The sequence below is a fragment of the Amblyomma maculatum genome, chromosome 1 (assembly GCF_055883805.1).
Source record: "Amblyomma maculatum isolate TAMU_Amacu chromosome 1, ASM5588380v1, whole genome shotgun sequence".
Lineage (NCBI taxonomy): Eukaryota > Metazoa > Arthropoda > Arachnida > Ixodida > Ixodidae > Amblyomma > Amblyomma maculatum.
Genome location: NC_139344.1, coordinates 73,604,708 through 73,625,179, shown reverse-complemented (window position 1 = coordinate 73,625,179; position 20,472 = coordinate 73,604,708). Strand labels below are relative to the sequence as shown.

Here is a 20,472-nt window from a genome sequence, read left to right as displayed (position 1 = left end):
GTTTGTTTTATTTATTGCGTATTAGTTGCGTCGTGTTAGAAAAAGTTAGGAGACGGTCCCTGCTCAATTTTGTGCCACACTGTGGCATCAACGTTTGCCGAGAATTCGGGACTACCGGGGCGGAGCTACGCTAAAAGTCGCTGGTAATTGGAGGATTTCGCATTCACGTCACGATTGACGTCTCAAGGCTGCGTCACAGCCACAGCTTCGTAATTTTGACGTCACGCTCACAAACTTGTGAGCGGAGTCCGTAATTCGGCCTCTGCACAAACCAAACCACGATGAAACAAACCACCAAAACGACCCAAAAGTCAAAATGTCATGTTCACGTAACAAAACAAAGCGACCCAATGTCAGCCACCGTGTATGGTGTAATCACTTCATAAGAATCTTAGTATTTTTATATTTTAAGAAGTCAACTCAGTGTAAATTTTTCGCCCAACAAGTTCAATAAAATACCGTTTTCTTACATTCATTGAAATGAAACCGAAACTAGAAACTACGTTGCAAGTTTGTGATGTAGCCGAAGCCAACTTCATTGTTTTCTGCTTCGTCGTAGTCGTGTCGTAGTCAGAACGGTCGGCTCGTGCGCTCGAGTGGCTCGAGCTCGCTGAATCGCGTGTCGCGGCAGAGAATGTAGGCGGTTGCAATGGCCTGCTTCAGGTACTTCGAGCGACGGGCCCGTGCCAAGGACCTGAAAGCTACAGCCTACTTCACCATACACAGGGAAATATGCGAGCAGGTCCTCATCACTTCGAGCAAGGTAATGAAAGTTGTAGAGGGGAAAGCATGGCTTTAAGCCTAAGCATACTCCTTCAATGGTGGCTGTACCGTTGGGCTGTACTTCATTCGAACGTTTACTGGAGTCTATTTTACTGCATAATACCTTTGTAATTCTGAAGGGAGCTCAGGGAGATACCCACTGAATAAAGGGATATCAGATAATCATTTGAATGGTTTGGGCATTGTCACTACTGTTTTAGACGAAGCGATTGTCACAAGCGCGCTTGCATTGCTGCTGTCGAGGCTGATGGGAAAGTCTCGACCGACTTGCCATGCATGTAGAGTAGCTTATTTGACTGATAATCTCTTGTTTTGAGCGAGCCCTGTCATCGTAAAAAAGCAGCCGATTTTTATTTGTGGGGTAGTATTTCGTTTCATTACCACTGCATGCATACGATGGCCATTCCGCGCTTTTGCGTTTTCAAAACTATGCAGTGCCGAATGGTGCGATACTGGTGGTGGTGGACTGTGGTGATAAGATATTGTGGAAAATGGTGTACATGATATTGTGGAGAGGTACCGCGGACTAGTGGTAGTGGGGACCGTTGTGATACGATATTATGCAAAACAGTGGACCAGTAGTTGTGGTGGACCGCAACGGTCAACCACAATTCTTTCTAAGCTTTAATGCTGACTAATGACGCGGGCGCACTGATTAAAGAGTAAACGCGATATTTGCAACACATTGCGTGCATGATGCCATCATTTAATGGTTTCATTGGTTTTGTAAACCTACTAGTCGAGCTTTCATTTAATGGGCTCTGCCACATTGTAAGCATTCACTGCTTCAAATTAGAATGTAGCCGGAACCAGAAAATGATTGTCATATGCTCAATTTATTTGATTTCTTACCTTGCTATTTCTGCGATAAAATATAAGCTTTGTCTTGGCTTCGCCCATACCAGATAGCGAGTGATCATAAGCGCCATCCTTGGAAGCCTGCCTTGAAAAGATTAAGGCACACTTCTTACTGGAAAATTATGCAACGGGTGTGTTTGTGAGCCTTATTTCTGTAACTGAGACTGAGTGTCTGCTGTGGAAAGTTTTCTGAAAACAATGTTTAAAAATAACTGCCAACCATTTTCTGTCAGAGCGCCAGGCAAAAAGGCATTTCTTAGCCACATGTTAATTAAGGGCATCTGGGGCTAGTTGGTCTACAGTAGGCATTGTGTTTCAAACTGTAGTGCCTAGATTCGTTTATAAGACGTATAAATAGATCACATTTTGTAATATGTTGGGGTTGCCACAATGTATTTTTTTTCTTCTCTAGTGCATGATTGGCCATTGGCTTGTTGGCTTGTGACCACTTCAGTGGCAACTTTGGTTCGATCTCTGCCCTGTTGGCTACATTTCAGTGGCGGTGAAAAGCAAGGCACCCGTGGGCTGTAGGATGTCAGGGCACCTTAAAAGAACCCGGGGTGGCTGAAATTGTCCAGAGCCTTTGACTAAAGTGTCTCTCATAGCCAGAGTCTGTTTAGGACATCAAACCCAATAAACTAACTAAAGCTTCTGTTTAAAAGATCTGCTCCCACATGGGAGCAAGTGTCAATTATTGTGGCTACACACGTTCTTAGAGGACTTCCCTATTGCAATGTGCTCTTTGTACTCAACAGTTTTTCTCAGTATGGCTTGTTTGCTTTAAGTCTGCAGGGTAAAACTAGTAGTGAGTCAGAGGGCTTAACATTAAGTCAAGTGCTTGCATTATTGTTTCATTCATTGATGCCGGATCCTTTCCGGATCTGGAGCGTCTTTCCAAAGCTGCCTCTGGGACACTAAGCAGTGTGGTGTGTGTGCGTTGAGGCTATGTCTGCGTGCCTTTTTGATCGCTCGCTTTGTGTGAAGCACTGCTTATTCTGCACTTAGGTACGAGTGGTCGTTTTCAACTGCTCACGCTTCTCGAGCCATGTGGCCATTGGGCTTGACATACAGCCAGTTGACAGCTATAACAGTGCATGTTCGTGATGCTCGTCACCTTCTAGGTTGTGTCATTTAAGTTTTTTTTTCTTTCACTGATCGTTTTTAACTTCTTGCTCGTTTCAGAAAACTGGTCACTGTAATGAAAACCTTCTTGACAAACTGAGCTAGTCTGTATGCGTCTCTGTGAGTGTCTACGTGCTACCGCGAGTGTCGTGTAGACAGTCACGGTAACACAGGACATTCTACATCCGCCACTGTGGATGAAGGTGGTGCTGGTGCACACTCTGAAGGTTCATAGTTAACATTAATACCCCAAAAAAGTAGACAGTTGGACAGCCGTTGCTATAGTTCAGTTAGTAAGAGCACTGAACGCACTATTCGAAGTTTGTGGATTCAGATCCCACCCGCAGCACATTTTTCTTTCTTCTACTTTTGTACTAAATTATCTTTCTCTCTATACAGTACTAATTCGGGTCCATAGCAGAAAGGAAAAAAGAAATCCTCTACTCTTTCCTTGGCCTTGCCAGCTGTTAGTTTCATATAATTCATGTATCATAATGAGCCCCTCATTTCCGCTTCATATATATTTTACAAAAAGCAGTGGATTTAACTCTAGCTTAATCACACGTACTGATTTTTGGTTACTTAGTATACATATTTGACAGCGTTTGACCTTAGACATTTACATCGTCTAGTCCTCCAGAGCTTTCGTGCAGATTGAATATTTGTAGTATGGTACCTGAATCTACTGAGGCAGGACAACCTTTTCTTTTCTTAGTCAGTTTTATCATATGCAGTGGTTTTGTCCTATTTATTAGCTACATTTGAAATCAGGTTAACCTTTGTTTTTAAATGCTTTTTGTTGCATTATGGAACTTCGAAGAGTTTTATGCTGACAAGCTATGGTTGATAGTGCTGTCACCTTATTATTTTTCCTTCTTTGGTTAATGTCTTATACTTGGACATTATACCAGCATATTAAGAAAAAGTAATGTTGTGTTGTTTTCTTTTCCTTTTTTTGAAGGAAAATTTAAAATGCTAGTTGCATCTATTGCAATTCAGGGTTTCTGCTTTTCACCACTTATTTTTTCACTTGCATGGCAAGCATTAACTGTGTGTTTCTCTTGTTTTCAGCCACCCCAGCAGCTACTGCTAGCTCTGCAGGCAGAGTTGGCGGTACCAGAGCATGGTTCTCTTCATGCACGGTTGCAGGTTCTTGATCGTCTGTCAGTTTCTTTTCATCCCAGTAGGGAACTCTACGAGGAGTCCTTGACCATCCTTCTGGTCAGTTGCACTTCATTCCTTTCATTTCTTCTTGGCTGCGGCTGTTAACGTGCCCATTCTTTTAAGCGGCCTTGCCATTTACAATGTATAAGTTCAATAAACTTTCCTCAGTGCATGGTAGGACCTTGTAAATCTGGCCGCCGTATCAAAAGCTCAGTGTGTCAGAAACACAGGTGTCATAAATGTTGGGGCTGTGTAAAAGCGTATGGACGTTATCACTGAAGTAATGAAGTGAGGCCCCTACAAAGTCGCTCATTAGTTTGGACGTTTGACTGCTGATCCTAAGGATGCAGGTTCAATCTTCGTTGCAGATGGTGCTTCTTATTGAAGGCAAAAAGAAAGATGTTCATGTAATGTGCAATGTCAGTGCACATAGAGAATATATTTCCCACCTGATTTAAATGACTGTACAGCCCAGAGAAATGGCATGTTTGCTCATAGTATATTGGCGGTACATAGTTTTGTGCCTTATAATCACGAAAAAACACCGTAAACATTTTCTCTAACTTACTTGTTACATCTTGGTTTTTCTGGAACATGCGTCATTTTTCTCTTTTGAGTGTTCTTTTACATGTCTTTCGCCCCCAGGAAAGTAATTTACAAATACTGGGCCATGTTGTATCAGAAACGTAAATAAATTATATACAGTTGACACTTTGAAGCTTCTTCTAATGTATGATACGAGGGTGGAAGTGCTGTGCCGATTGCGCCATTCTGTGCTAATCTGAACTGTTGTGCCAAGCTGTGCTAAAACTGCAGTTTACGCGATAATGGACAGTCTCAAGTATGCAACGTCAAATTTAAGCGATTATTATCATCGGTTAAACAATTTTGGGTGCTCGCTATACAAAAGCACGCAGGCGCACTGCATCCATGATGGTTGGTACACTCGAGTTGTTTGCCATAAAGCTTTTATCGCTGCGGCTTTCACGAAAGGCAGTTGGCACGAGTTTTCTGGACTGAGAATAATACCAGCTAATCGATTTCACTGTTGTTTGTAGTAGCTGTCATTTGTCGATTTTTTTCATGAACTGGAGCAAAAATCCTTGAAATCATTGCACTCCTAAATAATTCTAAATGGAATACAGAGTAAATTTTCATGCAGTCTTTGGACTAAATTTTTTTTGTTTAGACCTTCGTTAATTCGGAAATTCTAATAATTTGAAACAGGAGTGCGATCACAGCTGATGCCCATTTAAAGGGGACACGTGCTGAAAGCGAGTGGAGTTAGCCGAGACATGACGGGTGGCGCGCGGCAAACGCACCAATGTCCAGCGACACGTTGAGCTGAGCTCTGCCAGCTATCACCCTCCCCGAACCTGAATAGCATGTAACTGTTGTGCCTATGCACATTGTATGCGCCATGGTAGGTATGACGACGATCGGAAGTTTGCCATTTCCGAAATAAAGCTCAGTTGTATAGTTTGGATTTGCTTTGACTTCATGCCATCCCGCGGCTGCCACTGGGCACGCGCATCGAAAGCTGCTCCGGGCATCACTGTTCTCTTATATTTGTTTTAGGATGGCGTGACTGTTCTAACGCATACGGATACGTTTCACGCGTGCTTCCACATTCCGCTTACAGCTGATCACATGCAGTTTCACTGCACTGTGCGCTTCGGCTCACTGCTTCACCATGCGACTCTGTGATGAAGCATCCTTAAAACGCGAAGGAGCCGCTTTGTGCAGAGGCATCAATACAACCAAGTAGCACTGCGAAAGGGTAGGGAGGCTTTTACGATTTTGAAGCAATCCTTGAACCTTCCCAGCAGTTACGTATGCAAAGCAAAGCACTTGACAGAACCGGCAATAGCTGTCATTTTTACTTGCGTTTCATCTCAAATGCAGACAGCTGTCGTGCAGATAAAAATACTGTTTTTGGCATTTTTTTTTATTTCATTTGATAATTTGAGCTGCAGGCTAATTTGAATAGTTCTTACGGTTTATTGGAGGCCAAACTAAATATAACTTTCTTTAGGTGTGTGGAGTCTTGAAAGTCTTGAAAGTGGTTGATGCGCCTGCTTTGCTTCATTCTCAGCAAAACTTGTGTAAAGAACTATTTGCGGTACCTACTTATTCGCTTTCTGATGAAGCTATAAAGCTCATAGCTTCTGATGAAGCTATGAAGCAGCTCGTGTACGGCAGTACTAGAAGGAAATGTTCAGATGCCATTTCAGCATGACAACCCTCCATAAAAAAAAAACCGGAAAAAACCCTGTGTTCATCAAAGCGGTACTTATTGAAGCACTGCAGATATTATTTGATTGCAAAGGGCGGCAACAGGTGAAACATCGCGGGTTCATTGCGACGTTCACCTCTGTGCTGTTCCCTGCTTCGCAAACTTTCACCAGAGGTAGGACAACTCTTCTGAGCCCACAGGAAAGAATAATCCCGTGGCTGTAATTTCTGTTTCATTTAAGTTCTTGCAAAATCTGGTTTGAATATGTATCAAAGTGTTAATAAAGAGCATTTCTTGAAATATTTAGTTCATTTAATACTACAAGAAACAATATGGGCTTGTAAGGGTTAACGAAACCCTGGTGGTCAAAATTTCCAGAGCTCTTTACTATGCTGTTACTCCTAGCCTGAGCTGTTTTGGGTCATTTAACCCTATAAACTAAACCAGTAATGTGAACATATTCTTAAATGTCCCACATAGCGTTTGATATCGACATTCTTATTGTATTATAGCCTTTTTGCAACAACTGCTGTTCGTTAAGTTGTTAGCCCAATGTTTGCTCTTCATTGCTCACAAGTGTGTTGCTTAAAAAGTAGGACGTCAGTTATGCTTACATGCAAAAAAGCTGCTTCACTTGGCAGGCTGAAAGGAGGCCTTCAGTAAACTTATCTATGCATATATAAGCCCGTTCAATTACAGTCAACTCTTGATAACTGGAACCAGTGAGGAACTGAAAATTTCTTTGAATTATATGAAATTTTATTAAGGGGGCTTTTATATACCTGATGCTGATGAGGTGGAAAGATCATATCAAACAAACCAAAATTTTTAATTACAGGGGTGCTACAGCTGCACCAGTTGCGCCAAATTGCCCCGACTAGCCACAAAAGTTTTCCATACTCGGAGACAAATTTCTACAGCTGTGATATAGCCACTCACGACGTTTTAGACACTGCAGCATGCGGCACTGGCCTTTTAGTCTTATTTTGAAATGGCGTCACGCCATTCTAATGCCTACTTCTATTTTTCTTTTGCATCCACGTGCTTCCGCCGCTTTCGAGTACACTGAACCGTTGTGGTTTGAGGATGCTTCACCGCACGGGTAACAGTATGTGCGGTGCAGCATCCCCATAACGCAAAGGGGCTGTTTGTAATGAGGCACCACCGCTACTGCGTCACACTTCGAAAAGGGCCGTGGTGGTACTTGTGATTTTGGTGCAATACTTCAGCAGTTTTTTTTTTATTGCACAGCACGTTTTTAATGGAGATATTTTTTTTTTCTTTTTGCAGCTCTTTGAAGTTTTTGGTATTTTGTTGGGCCATTCATGCACAGCAAGGTTGTTTTTATGGTGTCTTGTCGATCAGCGGACTTCCCATTGTAGGATAATGTAGGAAGTGCATCAGTTATGGCTTTTGTGCTTGTGCTATTATAGTTTGAGGTGGCACATGTGAAATTTATTTCTGGTATCAGCTGGTCGGGAAACGCGCAGCAGCCTTAGATATTAAATTCCCTAACGCCGTAGTGGAGCCCAAGTCTGCCAAAAATAACATTACGGATGATCGAAATACTATAAAGTCTGCTCTGTGCATGAAATATGTCATCGCCACTTCCACTTAATGAAAATATCCAGTAAAAACCACCAAGTCATTGCCAGCCCCTAAAAAGCGTCAGTTGCGGGCTGAAGATGCGCTCGCTCGTCAGTTTTCTTTGCTTATGACTTGCTTTCTTGTCTGTTTTCGGCATCTGCCCTTTTGCCTTTTGGTCGCGGTTTTTATTTTGTCTTTTTTTTTTGTGTTTTTTTTTTTGAATCAATTGTTTTTTTTACTGCGTTCGCTTTTGGGCACATGCTGATAGCAGTCATGCCTTTTGAATTAGGCTCTTCTGGAATTTCCCTCACACAACACCAGCTGTCGATTTCGTATAGGCAGCAAAACATTGTTTTATGAGTCTTGTGAGCAAGGTAAGATCTCGTGATTAAGATTGTCAAACCGCTCTAAATGCAAGAAAAGAATGCATATTCTCTATCTTTTTCGTTTTTATTGAGTCCCTGAAGTTTAAATTTTTTTTTTTTTTGAGAGTGATAGCATGGGGGGTCTTGCAGTGCAGTATGCTTATTTACAAAAATAGGCACACGCTGGATTTCTAAAGGAACTATACTAAGCGCTGATGATGAGTTGCCCTTGCTAGACTTCCTTTGGATCACATTCATATGGTCCGATATTCACATCTCTTAATTTTTTTTTGTGCTGAAAGTGAAGTTTCCTCTCTGTTTAACAGCTCCAAAATTTGAATTCATGATGCCAAGGGCCTTTTTTTTTTTCTGAGACTTGCTCCTGATGTGGATTTTGCTGCTCCAAAAATTGCTCCAAATACTATTTCAGCTGTGCACTCCTGTAATTAAGTTAAATTAAATTAGTATTAGTATGCCTTTATTATGTTGCGAGAATTCTGTTTACCATTTTGGGCAAGTTGATGTGTTCTATGGGTGATGCACAGCCCGCTTTCACTTTGTCTAAAGACAGCCGCTCAAGCCTGTGGTTTTTAAATGCCCAAACAGTACCTTTTTGGCCTTCTTTGTGGATGAGTTAGGCCACTGTCTTAGAATTTAAGTTTCTGTAAGCAGACAGAGATCCATTTGATACTATGCTGCTTCAAGAGGCACTCGCTGAATTTCAGACAACCTAGGTCTTTGCCAAAAGCAACCGAGGAGCTGTGTCAGCCGGCATAGTGGGTGCAGGACTGAGCGGCATGGTCAATATCACTGGCCACTGCTGTCCAACTGTAAGTGTGAGCTGGCTGACATAAGCCTGCTGCCTTGTTCTCTTTCTTCGGGTGATGTAATGTAAGTGGGTAGTATATGCGATATCGCATTTTGCATCTTCGGAGCTCTGTGCTACTGGAGGAGGGAGCTGCGCACAGCAGAGCTTGCTCCGCGCTAGTTTTTGGCTGGTGTCTTGAAGCTACGCTCATCGTTAAATTATCTTGCACATTAGTACAAGTACGTAGATCCCGTAGCTTCAGCAATTTGGACAAATTTGGAGTATTGGAGAAGCAAGTCGGGGAACAGATCTTGAAAACTTGAGGTGGTTTTTTTGGCACTTCATAGTCTTCTGTTGTGGCGCTTCTTTGAGCTGGAGGAGAGAAAAAAAAAATGAGGCATGACTTTCAGCTGTTTCATGTGCTCCTATTGCCATATATGTAATAAGGCGAATGAGCCAATATTGCATTTTTTGTCTTGTGGCAGCACACAAATAGTGCATAAAGCTTTTCACGATGGTAATGCCAATGCGTATGTTGGAAACTTGAGTGTTAGTGCAACTATTTTAAAAATATCTGGAGATGACGAACACTTAAAATCCCCCAGAAAACCTCTTACGCAGGGTGCCTGCAAAGAAGTCACTTTCTAGTTGCATTCAGTCTTCCACAGAAAGCTCATCATGTTGCATTCAGGGACTTCAGTGAAGGGCGGGAAGTCTTAGGTTGCAAATGCCATCTTGTGTTTCACTTGGAGTTATTGATGGTACCATTTTGCCAGCGGGCACTAAACTACCATTCAGGTGACCAGCTAATAGCGAGAACAACAAAACTAGCCCACAGTCCTGTTTCTGTGTGTCCATCTTTTTTATTTCCACAACATATGTGTTCCTGTAAAGAAACTGCCGTATTTATTTTAAGAATGAGTCTTGTATGTTTTAGGTGTGAGAGTGACATTGTTTCACGCAGTTTGTTCATGAAACGAAAAGACTGCCCACATGCCAGTGCAAGAAGGTAATTACTATTTTACCATTACAAAAAGCATTACACGCACACTTGAAACAGGTGGATATGTTGCTTCCTTTTTCCTCTTCTCAAGATGAATAAATTGTCACAACAGAAGACTAGGAATCGCGAGAACCACGTTGAATTTGAGATCCATTCGCCGTCATACTTTGCCAACACTCCAGACAAGCAGAAAAGCAACTGTTTGTGCAAATGCCAGTACTTGAGCTGTCTACTAGTATGAAATGTGCAAATTTTATAATGAAGGTTGCAGCTTCATGGTGCCAGCAAAAAAAAGAGCGTTGAGCGAGTTTTGCTGTGCACAGCGCCCTTCCTCAGTGGCACAGTGCTCTGAAGGCAGGAAGTGCGATGCCAGACATGCTACCCGCTTACTTCTTATCCCACGAAAAAGAGTGAGGGAGCTTGCTTGCGTCACCAATCTTACACTAGCGAGCAGCTGCCAGCAACGGCGACCATAGTACCGTGGCTCGGCCCTGCCTCTTCTCCGCTGGCCGGTGTGGCTGCTCGGGTTACTTTCGGCAAAGTCATTACAGTGTCAAAGCTTCCTTGCGGTTCCAGTGGTCATGGCTGGAAAATGACTGATCTCAGTATGTGTAAAGGGAATACCAACCACAGGTGGCATAAGACGCATTTTCCACAACTTGTGGGAGGCCAGACAGTACCTGGAGTCGCAAGGAAAGCCGGTCATAGCATTCCACGTAATCAATATGTTGGAGGCAAGCACGCAAAGCTCAAACTCGTGACATTGGAATGCCGACATGTCATGCTCGTGCATGTGCTCAGTTGAGCAGCTGTTTTAGCATTGTCATTTACTCACAATGTCACTGTGATTTGGTGGCCTGTGGAAGGTGGTGTCAGCACTCTTCTGAATTCACGTTGATGCAATCCTTTGATCTTGACCTGCATAGCTTAAACTGACACTGAGGACAAAATAAGTTGGCCTATGTTAAGGTACCACATTCTGATCACAAAAAGACCACTGGCAAAAAACACAGCATTGTGTGCTTTTCAGAAAAGACCAATTAAATTAGCGGAGGTCTTGTCACCAATGGGTGCGTAGCCTGAAAAGCATTAATCATTGAATAAAAAGTTAACCAAATTGAATTTTTTGCATGTTAGGAAGCGAAAGTTGCAATTATTAAATGTGTTTGACGCTGAAACATGCTCTATTGTATAACTCAATTGCTCCAAAGCTTGTTTTATTGCTCCAAAGCTGATCCAGAAGGCTTTATTACTGGTTCTTGAGCTGCTTCAAAATGCCTATTTCCATCCCGCTGTGGTGTCAACTAGAGAGGATGCAGAGTGTCTATCACTGAGCGAGTGCGTCATGGTGACTGGCACAATTTCATCAGATGTTGTGAATGAACCCGCCATTGTGGTTCATTTGTTGGGGTCCTTAGCAGCTGAGCTAGAAAATGTTGGTTTGGCACGCGGCATGCAGGGTACCAACTGTACTATGTCAGTGCACATTACAGAACCCCAAATGGCCAAATTAATCTGGAGCCCTCCACTGTGGCTGCCTTCATAGCCTACAGAGACATTGAACCACATATATCATGCCATACCTGTTAGTCTTGCACGAGTGATTTCTACTCCTCTGTGAAAAAGTTTTGAAACTGAGGGCAGACATTGTCATTTTCGTCCCTGTTAGGTGCAAAGACGTGTGAATTGAATTAATTCTTTTCACAGGGTTTGCAGCAAAAACTCCAGTACCAGTCCCACCTGAACTCATCAGCTGACATCAATGATGGCTCAGACTCCAGCCACCCAGAAGCCATCATAAAGATGCTTGGACAATTCAATGGCATTGAGGTGACAAGGTTCTCACTATTATGCTTGAAAAACTCTTCTTATCTTGCGAAGGTGCATTCAACGGGTAATGCAAAGGGCCGCATTTACTCACATAATAAACCCACGTTTTCTTTTTTCATAAAAAGTTGACATCAGTTCGGAGGGAGGAGGGTGCACCACACTGTTCGAGATGTGGCGATCGGCTTAGTCATTCATTTTTTAATTATATGTGCACAACTTGATCCAGAAAGGAGGCGTCATTTTCCCTCATTGTACACTAACCAAATACCTGCCCGCCCATCCATTTTTCTTGGTGACAACCCAATGTTTCCTTTAAAGCATGTCTTCAAATTCCTATCGAAAGTAGGTTTTTTACAAGAAATTTCTCATCGATGTGGGTCTCGGCCCATTTCTCCTTGAGAAGATAAATGAAACCCTTTAAAGCATCTACATATTCTTTAATTTTTGCACAGCTCATTATACTTCGCAAATGAATTTTAGGCCCTATACACCACTGTTCTTAGTGATTTTACAGAGCTAATTAATTTTCAGGCCCTATACACCACTGTTTTTTATCCCTTCATGAAAAATCGCAACCAGCACATTACACCAACCTGAGTACATCGTTCACCTTGTGTTTGGTGCTCTTTGGCCTGAAACGCCCTTGCGCCATTAAAATTCATCATCATCATCAACAACAAAAGCAAAGTTTTAGCCTGGATTTTGTCGGCTATGGGGGCGGGCTAGCTGCTAACGCAGCACTATTTAGTGATAATGGGTGATGGCAGCCAACTGTGGTGAGATAAAGCAAACATATACACTAAGCACGGGCCCTAAAGGCAAGGCGCATATTTTAGTACGAAAGCACTAGTGTCCAGAGTACCGGCCACGGTGGTGCAATGGATAGGGCGCTCGACTGCTGTGCCCAAGGACGCGGGATCGAATCCTAGTGTGGTGGCCGCTTTTCGATGGAGGCGCAAAGCAATGTGCCTGTGTGCTGTGCTATGTCAGCACAGAACCCCAGGTGGTCGAAATTTCAGGAGCCCTCTACTACGGCGTCTCTCATAGCCTGGGTTGCATTGGGACGTTAAGCCCCATAAAAACTAAAAACTAAAACTAGTCTGGAGGTTACTACCCCGATCAGAATCTTGTCTTGCTTGCTTGTGGAGCAGCTGCATAGCAACACTGTGACGTTTCCATTGCTGCAGCACAGTGAGGAAGACAAGGACGTAGACATGAGGTATATGCATAGGTCGGCACCATGAGAAGGGGCTCACTCACACTCACACTCGCGACCAGTGACTTTCAACCCCACTCACTCGCACTCACACTCATGCCCGCTGCCATTCACCGCCACTCACTCACACTCACACTCATGGCCACTCCTGTTTGCGGCCATTCACTCACACTCGCACTCACGGTCACTCTGGTACCCATCCACTCACTCACGCTCACACTCACACCCTCTCTCATTCACAGCCACTCACTCACACTCGCACTCACGGCGACTCTCATACACGTCCACTCACTCCTACTCCCACTCATGCCCGATCCCACTCACGGCCACTCACTCACACTCACACTCATGTCCGTCCACACTCGCATCCACTCACTTGCACTCACACTCATGACTGCTCCCTTTCGCGGCCACTCACTCACACTCACACTCATGCCCGGTCCTGCTCACGGCCACTCACTCACACTCACACTCATGGCCACTCACTCACACTCACAATCATGACGGCTCCCATTCCCGGCCACTCACTCACACTCACACTCACGACCACTGCGTGAGTGTGAGTGAGGCGATATGAGTGCACTCATCAGGGAGTGTGCCGACCGATGCAAGAAAGTATTAGAATAGAGCAGATAGGTTTACGCACGCTAAAAATGCATTATGCAGGACATTACGCTATTTGTTGCTTCTGCGCTTTTGGCTCAGCCGTTAATTCAGTCTACTGGCCTCATCTTGTTGTTAAAACAGTAGCCGTTTTTATAAAAAAAAAACAACACTTGTTAGGTCCCATTTCTTCGGCAAAATCATCACTCCGTATAAAAATAAAAATAAACTAAAATTAGAGCTACGAGATTTGTTCTAAGCGATGGGTCCGGCGTCAAAGTGAGCCGTGATTTTGGAAACGATAAGCACGAACAAGATTCGCGCATGCTAAACGTCCGTTTTATGTAGAGTGGTTTCACCCGCGGACATTGCGATCATCATCAGCCTGTGACAGAACAGTGTATGTCTAGCCTCAAACGGTCTGAGCAGCGTCACTGTGCTCGCTCTGCGTCCGAACACTAACGAACACCGGGACGTCTTCTGATGTACGGTCACGTGAGAGGAATTGCCGCGGCAGAGGTGAAACTATTTGTTCTAGTTAAATTGAATCTTTCACTGAATCTGAAAGCGCACTGATTGTAATATCAGCGCATTCCGTATTGTTAACATTACAGCGAGAAATCCCGGATTCCCTATGCAAACATCAAGCAACCCTGCATGCTGTCCTTGTGTGTCGGTCGAATCGTACTCACTGCATAAGCGTGGCATGCGAAAGCACTAATTAAAAATCACACTGCAACATCAACATCAACATTTTCGTTTGGCGCAAGCGCACTAAATTAATTTAAAGTACGCTATCTCAGTTATCCCCATGGCGATTTTATCCTGCAGCGTTTGAACATATTCATCGCAGCTTTGGTAGCGCTGCCAAGAAGTACAGAGATCGAGTATAGCTGTGGTTCTCTAGAAGATTGGGTTCTAGAGCTCTGCATAGTATAGGCCTTTTTTTTTTTCAGTTAATGAACATTTTTGACAATACCGCACTCCTGGAGCGGATGAAAGGTGAAGTTTGCCGGGTCGGGTCGACCCGTATATTTCATCTCACTCAACTTTTCGGTTATATCTATACTTCTCGTCCTGGCTTCTTTCGTTCTTGCCCATTCCTCCATCCAACTTACTAAAAGCTCGTTTTTCGCCACAGCACTTCTCATATGTATTGCATTAAAGTCCTATATTTGATAATTCAGCAACACATAAATAACGGTCAAGGAACACCGAACGCGACCCGTCGCCGAGCACGGCGAGTTCCCTGGCCATAAGATCACCTTCGAGAAAGTGAGCTGTGAAACATACTGCCCTCAAGTTGTATCACACCCAGCTCACAAGGGCGACTGCAAGCAGATTACCGGGAACGCTAGCTCGCTAGTTCCCTTCCGCCCACCAGCTAACTAAAGAGGGGAGGTGAAAGACGCGGCCCTACTGCTGCTCACTGATCATATGGTTAACATTAGCTTCGGGCTTATTCATCCCTTTAGTGATTGTTCGTCTCCTCTATCCCCCCCCCACACACACACACACTGCACGGGGACAAAAGCTCATTTCCTGCCTTGCTGTAAAATTGTGCAGAAATTATTTCACAATGGTGAGGTGGGCTTATATTCCAAGCAGTAGTTGTGTGCAGAGCTGTTTCGCCTAACCTGGGCAGAGCTGCGAGTCAACTGTGGACCCACCGTGACTCACTCCTCCCTCCGAACCTTCTTCCGCTCTACCCTTTTAACCCTTGACAACAGGACGGTGACGAACCTAGCCATGTCTCCTCGCTTGAGGCGAGCTAGGGGAGACAGGGACAATGCAATGCGTACATTCCGAAGGCCTAGAAGATGCTAGCACTGTACACAATTATTGTGCAACAGTTTGTTGCGTCGATGAAGCAAAGGACGTCGTTTCGCGGAAAGCCACGGGCAGCGAACACCTCCGATCATTTTCGCATGGCATGAAAGCAACCCCTTCGCCGAGCACTGCGCTGACCACAAAATCGCCTTTGAAGAGGTGAGCGTCCTTGCCAACCAATCTTTTCAAAAGACGACACGTCGAGTCTTGGTTCATCCGAATGACAGCAGCAGCTGTAAATAGGAATTTGGGGACGCCACCCTCCGCGTACACAATTGGACTCCGCGAAGTGCTGGGAAAGGGGAAGCAAAGGCCGCTGCTTGCTACTGCTGGCCCTGCATTTCAGTCGTTCCTGAGGAAGGGACCGAGTTGGTCCTGGAACGTCGGGTTCTAATAAAAATTTTGGTTGGTGATAGTGTTTCTGAAACTTTTGTTTCAAGAACCCAGCCAGGCAGATTTCCGCTGAAGATGTTCTCGTTCAAATCCAGGCGAAAGTGGCGGCCGAGAAGACATCGCGCGTGCGCAGTAGTGTTACTTGAAAAATGTCCATTGGTACATCTTAAGCACCTGAGCTGCAGCCGGCGGAAAAAGAAATACGGTTCAAAAAATTACTTCATATGCCTGAAGCCTTCATTTAAGGCTTCATAGATCGCTCGTGTTGCTGAGCATTCGCATGGCAGGGGCGTGAGGGCACTGCAAAGCGCCAACCAAAAAAGGTATGCAACATTCTAAACTGAAATAAAAAGAAAATTATGCTTTGAAGATTGCCTCCTTTTTATACGAACGAATGAAAGACAATAGGAACACACAAAACAATGCAGAAAAAAATTAAAAGGACATACAATAATCGTAATTATAAAACTGCCAGTGCTCAAATTTCCTGTTTCATTCAGACATTTTATTTGAGAAAGCCAGAGCTGGAATTCTCAGAGTTATGGCCCTCATATAAGGTTCTCTAATCGTTCAAAGTTGGCCTTTCTTTGTTTTATTCTTTCCTTTCGATGTATTATAAAGGCGCCCTTAACAGCGTTTACTTTGAACGCGGCTTTCACTAACAGTCGCAAGCCTTTAGATTTGACGACTGGTGGTGGTAGTGCGTATTTATTGAATAATCAAACGACAGGAAGGAAAAGAGTGCTGCCTGCCGCGGCATCTCCTGTCTAAAATCTGGAGCAAGCGAGCTGCTACCAGCGGGAAAACAAAGGGATAGGGAGCGGATAGCGAGGGGATGTGCAGAGGGGAACGACAGCAAGAAAGGACACGTGGAGCTTTGTACATTATTTCCAGTTTGCCTTTCAAGCACTGCAACATCGTAATAAATGCCCTGATATTTGGCCTGCAGCCTTTTTACTTTTCGTAGAAAAGACCATTTATTTTGTCAGTTAAAGGAAACACTATGGATAGCAGTCTAGAGCAGCAATAAATCGAATTGTATAGCATAATAGGGACAAAGTATACAAGTAATTGATCATTCTTGCAACCAGTACAGCACAGACCACGGATTGACGTAGTACGACTGCTTGAAAGGTCCTATAAAAATGGCTGTCGATCTTGGCTCACGCCCGACAGCCGAAAGGTTTCAACAGATGTGGAACAGGCTGAGCTCGGCTTTCCGGTGTGCCCCGGTCGTTGCAGTGCATTAGTCGGATGTTGTCATGTTTTTTTTTAATTCTCGCCATGCCTAATTGTTGTCTTCTGCGTTTATAACGCCCTGCTTTTAAGGGACATAGACTGACGTTGGCTTTTATTGATGTGTTAACTAACAAAGATAGAACTGTCGTTTGCCAGCATTTCATTAAAGTTATATATACCATATCATAATCAGACCAAAACGGGGATATTGTAAGGGAGGAAAGGCAAAACTACTTGTCCTTTCTTCCTGTCGCTCAACTCTTTTCTTATCCGTCTTCCTTACTATCCCTTTATTTCCGCCGCTCCAGTACAGGGGCTTCTGGTGATCAGATAGCAGATATCGGTGCTGGCGACCATCTTTTTACTTCCGTTTTTGTTTACGTGAATAAAACCACTTACTGCTACTGTATTACTATTACAGGGAAGGCAAAATATTTACCAGATATATCACTATAATCGGCTGTATTCACAAGCAAAATCATATCAACCACGTGCTGCCTACTTGGCAGCCCTTTCCAAGAACTTTCAACACATGATCGCTTATCGCTTATAAATGAAGTATGGTGGTAAAATGCGCGAATTCTTGTTTTGTTTGTTTTTCACAAAAAGCGGAATAAATTTGGAAATTTCCCTAATTTCGCGGCTAGTTGGAGGTGTAGCTATCTGTTTCCAGTCAAGGTTTACTTTAATCATTGAACCATTGCTGCGGGAGTATTATGCTCAGAAATAAACTTGGTAACACGAGTTTGGATGTGTTCAAGTTTTTCTCGGGGATACAAGCGAATAGCGTATGGCGTTCAGATTTGTAATGAAAAGCTGTTCTTTTGCTTTTCTTTTTTTCTTTTTTTTTTTTTTTGGGGGGGGGGGGGGAGGGTGACCTTATGCAAGTGACGTCGAATGCGGCTAAGAATTTGAGGATACGCATTAGGTGTTGAATATATCTACTCCGTGTCATGCTTACTGAAAACTCGACCCCAAGATATTTATGGTGTAAACCCTTCCGAGACGTCGGCAGACGCGCACGGGTGATTAACATGTTGACATTTACCATTAATCGGCATGCCCCACTTTAAGAAACATAAGTTGCTGAGTACACTCTTAACATGTATAGTGATCATTTTGCACAGCATGATAAATGACAGAGTCATGCAATATAACTAAATTTGTACTCAAAGACTACGACATTATTTATATAGATTAAAAAAAAACAAATACCGAGACCAAAACAGACCCTTAGGAAGTCTGGACTCCTGAAAGAACATAAGTTGGTTTAACTCTTTTGAACAAAGCATGCAGCGCTCAGAGACGAATGATTTCTGAACTGAGCAAATATATTCACTATGGTACCCGAACTATTCATTTTATTTCTGAAGCATTCAATGCATACTTTACATTGTTACAAAAGGAAGTGACGTGCACACGCACATTTCTGTGACCTACGGTCAAAGGTACCAGTACAAATTTTCCATAGCAGGCACTCATGAAATGACTTGTCGCGAAGGCTAAATCCTCAAGAAAACAAACAAAAGAGGAAAAGACAACAACACACCAATTTAAAAGAAAACTCAGCCAACGCCGAGTAAACAAATGTCAACAACCAAAGTGGCTATGATGATTGCATTGCAAAAGTGATGGTGCACAAAACGTAAAATTAAAAAGGAGTCATATATATCTGAGGCAATAATTGACAAGGCACAACGCTGATAGGATGAGGGAACAAAAGAAATTGAAACTTTCAAAGGGATCGTTGATGGTGGCAGGTACAGCATTGGGCTTAAGTCAGGTGGAATATATATTGATCCAGAGATGGACGAAATTTCTTCTTTCCAAAGGAATACAATGGTGTGCTACAATTCAGATTGCTTATTGATTACAGGTGATGGCTGCATCAAGTATTTCGCGAATAAGCTGGTTTTCTATTTGCCGTCATACTTGTGTTTGTAAATGTCGGAGGGCAGCAGCGCGCAGTGTATACTTTTAGGACAGTGAATGGTCAAGTCACCAAATATTTTTTCTCTCTTTGTGAATATGCTTCTGCAGTCTTTTGCTGACACCAGTGGCCTGTCCCCGACGTATTCTTTGCGGCTAAGAAAAAGATTTAAAATATACGACTCCCAATGGCGCATATGAAACAACGGGTGATCGATACGCCTTACTGTACATTCATGCATTCGTTAGGCTGGTTTGTCCATGCGTCGATAAAATCTAAATAGACGGTGACGAGCACAAAATATTATAACTCTCGATCTCTGTACAGTCGTTATTAGAATGTGGAACGAGATGAACGTCAGAATTAAAGGCTAGTTTTTTGCTTGATCTCTTGCATTCGGCGAAGTTCGATTTCATTTAACAATGTCTCGGCTTCTTAATGACTGGGAAATACTATCTGGTCCAGCAACATAGGCAGCAGATACATGATAATTTAAGTAATATCAAGGCGTGAGGAATTATAGCGAGGCAACCGGCAACGGACTACCTTACAACGGGTGATCATAGAACTCATTTGTTTTTCCGTCAGGTGCTATAATCTAGTGTTGGGAGAAACAATGTTCTGTTTTTGACATATTTTCACTCTGATAATTGCATCTTTTTCGGTTGTATGAACGTCAGTATGGCCAAAAAAATATATATTCTGTTCAACAAATTTCAGCGGCTGGAAAACAGAAAACCGCAAGTTAACAGAGAGGCATTATGCATTTCTGCACTCTAAGTTGGGTTCCTTCTTCCACACATAACTGCTTGGTGGAATTGTTTTATATCTGTGAAGTTCGCTGAACTTTCGGATGCGGTATTTGGTCTCCCGCGCAGAATGGTTGGCGCGAGGTAGTAATCAGTGTGCACCTGTCCCCGATCACGGAGATTGCCAAATTGTACCATTTACCGATGTGCTGGGACCACCGATGTGCTCGGTTGTGCTGCAGAGCACCCGTTCCCCCCTCGTCTTGCATTCCTACCAGAGATGTCTTTTCAGCGCCCAACTTCAGGCAGCATTCACAGTGTTGAATGCCATTTCAGTGGCCAGTGGACATTTTTTTTTTTTTTTCAGGGCTATTGTGCGGAAGCAGGTGTACAGTGGCTGAACAGTGTGGGATGAGGCACCAATGGTCGTTTGGGCTGCAGGTGCAAGCATTTCACCCCTCAGCGACAACTTTTTTTTCTTTTTTTCTTTTTGCTCCTGCGGCATACGTTGGTTCCTTATGCACGTGTGCGGAAAAGAAAACGTAGGAGAAAGCAGAGGTCCGGAATGCAGTGACGTCAATGCTGTTCGTATGTGTGCTTGGGACCACTCCTTTCCCAAGTTTTTGATTAACATCCTTTCCCCGGTCTGATTAGCTGACGAAAACTATATCTTCCTTTCCCTAATCGTCGATTGGTGAGAAGTGTTGTCTTTTTGATTGCCGTCTCCGCCAAGGGCGGAGACAGAGGGCTTAAAAG

At 43.5% G+C, this 20,472-nt stretch overlaps 1 protein-coding gene across 1 annotated transcript in view; it reads left to right on the top strand.

Annotated features, from left to right (window-relative positions):
* Window positions 1–559: 559 nt before the first annotated feature.
* The window catches only part of LOC146202797 (short transient receptor potential channel 4-associated protein-like), a 177,216-nt gene continuing 157,303 nt past the window's right edge, over window positions 560–20,472 (top strand). Inside the window, exons 1-3 of the mRNA XM_084588342.1 lie at window positions 560–763; window positions 3,835–3,984; window positions 11,634–11,756. Of these exons, the coding sequence (XP_084444468.1) occupies window positions 650–763; window positions 3,835–3,984; window positions 11,634–11,756 (387 nt within the window). The 5' untranslated portion in view covers window positions 560–649. The remainder of the gene's footprint in view (window positions 764–3,834; window positions 3,985–11,633; window positions 11,757–20,472) is intronic.